Raw genomic sequence first — 4,519 nt, forward strand, 5'->3', positions numbered from 1 at the left:
GGCACTGGATCAACACATTATGGTCCTGTTCAGGGATGGCTGCCCCTGTGGCACAGAGGAGTATGCAGCATTTGGATTTGGGGTTTGGCAGCAGCTGAGCAAGCTGGGTTCAGATTGTTTCATTTTTGCTTTTAGATTCTGGCTACTTGTTCAGTGGAAGCCGACCGGCCTCGCTGTCATCCCAGTCCAAGGAGTCCCCTGCATCAGGTACTGACTGCTCTAGGCCTTCCAGAGCAGCTGTCTGCAGGATTTGCACTGAGTGAAACACATGGTCTGGCTGGATTCTTTCCTCTCTGCTCGCATTCCAGTGAAAATGTCCATTTTGCTGCTAGAAATGGTGCAGGGAGAGTCCCGGCTAGAAGTGGGATGGCATTAAAATCAGGTGCTGTGTGTGTTGGATATTCTCCCTGGGAGAGGTCATGGTGACATCAGTGACACAAAATAAGGAGCCCTTTGCTGATGAGAGCTGAGTTGTCCTGCTTGGACAGGAGACTGGAGCTGTTTCCAGGGCAGCTCTTGTGTAGCTTTCCCAGCAGAGTGCAGCATTGGCAGTTTGGCTGCTCCTGTCTGCTGCCCTGTCTGTTGTCCTTCTGCCCCAGACGGGTCCCTGGGCCCTTCCTGTCACTGCAGAGGCACTCACACCCTGGGCCAGTGGAAACCTCCTGCATCCCAGTGCACTTCCTCAGCAGCTCTGAAGGATGTGCCAGCACAGTTCATTCACCTGCAAAATGCATTGTGCAGCTCTCCTGGAGGGACACAGCTGAGCAAAGAGAAAGCTCCTGATAACCTGATTCCTGAGTCATTCCCAAGTGTACTAAAGTACTCGTGGAATTTCTCTGTTTTGCAGTGTGGGGACTCATAAATAAATCATTTTAGTACAAGATACATTTACATTTACAACTCGCTCTCCTTTTTCTGGCAGTACTGTTAAAGAGAGCTGTGTGTGTTGTAGTGGGATGTTAACCCTGTGCTTGTGTCTGTGGGGTGTTTCCATTGCAGATCCCTTGTCCCTGCTGTCTGGCAGCGCTGTCCCCTCCCGCATCCCGTCCCCGGCGCCGTCGGTGGCCGGCTCGGTGGCCTCGGGCTCGGTGGCCTCCAGCTCAGGGTCGCTGCGCTTGCGCCGGCCGCTCATCAGCCCTGCCCGCCTCAACCTCCAGGGACAGAAGCTGCTGCTGTTCCCGGCACAGAACGAGGCCCTGCTCACCCCGAGCGGCTCCGAGGAGCAAACCCCCTCCGACAGCAACGCCTCTGCCCCCGAGCTGCCCGGCTTGGCCAGGACGACCCTCGCGGAGCGGGGAGTGCCCGGTACGCTGCCAGCGCTGCCCGTTCCCCGCAGCAAACACAGCCCTGCAACTTCCAGGCCACAACAGATGGGAAACCTTCAGGAGAGGCCCGGCTGGTGAAGTTTCCTGTCTTTTTCTCCTTGCAGATATGAGATCTGCTGTGGAAGGGGGGAGTATTTGCAGTGATAATTCCATCAAAAAGGAGGATCACTCATCACACTCATCTACCTGTGTGGTGGACACAACTACCAAAGGGGAAGATTTGGCAGGTTGGAAAGGTGAGTGCAAGTCCAAGTAAGTAGTTGTAAAATGGACCTTCTGCCTGCTATTCTAAGATCTTAACAAAGCTGTTCCTGTTCTTTGGACTGTCTGAAGAACACTGACAAAGTGCTAAACAGAGACAGAAGAAGAGGGGTGGGGATACAGGTGGCCAGAGCATGAGATGTGATGTGATGTGATGAGATGTGATGTGATGTGATGAGATGTGATGAGATGAGATGAGATGAGATGAAAATAGAGCCAAAAGAGAGGAGTGGAGTCACTCCTGACAGCAAAAGGGCTTCAGCAATTTCTGCTTGTGCTGAAACGCTGGACAGAGAGAAACAGCACAACATATGTTGACATTTACTTACCAGTTCTTTAATATCTCTTTCTACTGTTCCCTTCTTTTCTCTGTGTTCTGCTCTTCTGCCAAGGTCGCTTTGGTACCTCTGCCCTCCGGGGCTTGCTGGCCGTGAGCCTGACTCTCAACGCTGTCTTCACCTCAGCCTACGTCTACAGGAGCCTGCGCTGATTTGTGCCAGCACTCCCTTTCTCTCTGCTTCCACCTGGTCCTGAGGAGACAAGAACAACTCAACCATGGCTCCATGGCCAATGGCCATGCCACGGGTGCATGCTGTTTTTTAAAAACCTACTGTACACTCAACTGGCATGAAAAGGAATCTGGGCAGCTGCTGCCATCACTTCCAGGCAGAAAATATCCCAGGATTGTCCCTGGAGATGGCAGGCAGAATTCCCAGCTCCAGTTCAAAGCAGGAGGCAGCCCAACGGCTCACACGCTTTCTTTGAAAAGAACTGACCTGAGACACAAGCCTGAAAATGTGTGAGCTGTGTTTTTAGGAACCTACCCCCAGCTCTTTCTGACATATTGACCTCGTGCTGATGGTGCTGGTAAAATGGGGAGAGTTAGAACAAACGAGCTGAAGAAGAGGGATGGCTTAGTAGCTGATGCTGGGCTTTGGCTACTGTAACAGCATCCCCAGCCTCTGCTCAGTGCTTCCTCTTCTCTCTTCTCTTTGGCATTCTTCTCTAAATTGTCAGTGAACTTTCTTTAGTTGCCTTAAGCTTGCCTAAGCACATGGGTGACCTTGGCTGCTCTGTCGTGTTCTTGCATCTTTAGATGTCCTTGTGCTTCCAGCTGGGCCTGGCCCCGAGGCCGCTTTCCCCAGCTCCATTCTGGCCCCGCTGGCTCTCGGCTGCTGGGTGTAGCTGTGTCCAGCCAGCTCTGGCTGCAGGGGAGCTCAGCCCCGACAGACACCCTGTGCTGCCTGCATCAGAACCTGGGAGCCCATGCCTTGCTTTGCCCAGGAGGCATCAACTGTGTTACTCTGAAGTGGGTGAAAAGAAAGGACCCCGGTGTGATTTGCACCAGAGTCAAAGGGCTTCAGCTCACAGCTCTGCCGGAGTTTTCACTGGAGCAGTGAGTGGCAGAGCCTGTTCTTGCTGTAAATCGCACAAATCTGTTCTGTTAGAGGCGGGTGAGGAGCTGTCTGATTGTATATATCTATCCAGAAACCTGACACCTCATTTTGATGCTGGGATTTGCTAAGTAGCTGTTAAAGATATTTCTTGTTTAGTGAAATTCCCAGGTGCTCTCAGTGAGAAGTGCCAAACCTGCTTCTTGACAATTCAGCCTTCTGGGTAGATTCTTCTTTTCCAGCCCAAGGAAAGTAGTAGATTTTCAAAAGCAGTTTGTAATTTGGGTATTTCTGCTTTTGGGTGAGTCTTCAGCATTGCTTAGAATTCAGGGGCCATTTAGAGTATTGTGCTGAACACTCAGAATCGTTTAGTGCATCTTAGGGGAAAAAATAGAAATCCTGATGTTGATGTTTTGGTTCCCAAAAGCCAAGTGCAGAGAGGTTTACCAGTGTGTCAAAAATACCTGGTGAGAAGAGAGTTGACTGGCATTAGCTGTGTATTTCCTGAAGCAGGACTTGGATCTATTAAGAGTTTTTCTGTTGTCTCTTCCTTTGGGCTCCTTTACCTCAAATTTCACTCCCCCACCCCACTGCCCTGTGTTTGCATCCTAAATTGGTGCTGTGTCTTTCCCTCCCTTTCAGTTTGCCGCTGTTCCCTCTCGTGTGTTCTTGCATGTGCACAGAACAAAGTGTATCTGCTGCTGACCACTGTCTGCTCTGACCCTGAGAGTCACTTCATTTTCTTCTTGTGTGTTTTTATTGAGTTCCTACCCCGGAGCCCTAGCCAGAGTCTAATCAGCGTGCATGTGACAGCTTAAATGGGGCTTTCCTGCTGCTGATTCGAGCACTGAAAAACTGAGTGTCTGTGTTTGCCAAGTCTCCCTGCATGGTTCCAGCTGCTGCTCCCACCCTCCCTGAGGGTGACTGGTCCCTGCCAGAGCTGCACTCACACGTGCTGATCCGAGGGGCTGAAGAAAGGTCGATCCTGACTCTGCATCTCCTTTGGCCTCCTCAGAGAGCTGCTGCAGGGCTGTGGAGGGCAGCACCTCCTGGACAAGGGCCCAGGGCCAGGAGAGACCTGCAGCAGAAAGATGTGCTGCAGACTGCTGATGAATTCTGTTGTATCTTGCATGAATAGTTCCTTGTAGCCAAACCGGACCCATAACCTGTTGTAAAGAAATTTTTGTCCCTTTTATAGACTTTGCACGCTCACCTGAGCATGTGTACAGGCAGGATGATGGCAGAGCAACTGCCAAGCTTCTCTTTAAACCTCTGCTCCCTGGGTTCCATGATGTTCTGGTGCAGCGTGTGACATCCCATTCACGGATCCTTGTCCTGCCTAGAGGCCTCCTGCAGAGACGAGCTGCCAGAAGATGCTGTGGCTTTGCTTGTCTTTATCACCCAGCAGATGTGCACTGTGACTTCATGTATGCAAACCTCCCACTGCCACCTCCCAGCCTGCGCTGAGTTTCACCACCACACTCGACCAGATTGCAGTACCAACCTTGTCCTCCTCACTGCAGTACCAACCTTGTCCTC

The 4,519-nt window shown here is 51.6% G+C and overlaps 1 protein-coding gene across 1 annotated transcript in view; it reads left to right on the forward strand.

Moving 5' to 3' along the window:
• The window catches only part of TMEM201 (transmembrane protein 201), a 22,860-nt gene extending 18,347 nt beyond the window's left edge, over nucleotides 1-4,513 (forward strand). The window contains exons 8-11 of the mRNA XM_019008775.1: nucleotides 118-207; nucleotides 1,000-1,305; nucleotides 1,430-1,561; nucleotides 1,979-4,513. Coding sequence (XP_018864320.1) covers nucleotides 118-207; nucleotides 1,000-1,305; nucleotides 1,430-1,561; nucleotides 1,979-2,076 — 626 coding nt within the window. The 3' untranslated portion in view covers nucleotides 2,077-4,513. The remainder of the gene's footprint in view (nucleotides 1-117; nucleotides 208-999; nucleotides 1,306-1,429; nucleotides 1,562-1,978) is intronic.
• Nucleotides 4,514-4,519: the final 6 nt, after the last annotated feature.

This window comes from Parus major, chromosome 21 (assembly GCF_001522545.3).
Source record: "Parus major isolate Abel chromosome 21, Parus_major1.1, whole genome shotgun sequence".
Taxonomy (NCBI): Eukaryota; Metazoa; Chordata; class Aves; order Passeriformes; family Paridae; genus Parus; species Parus major.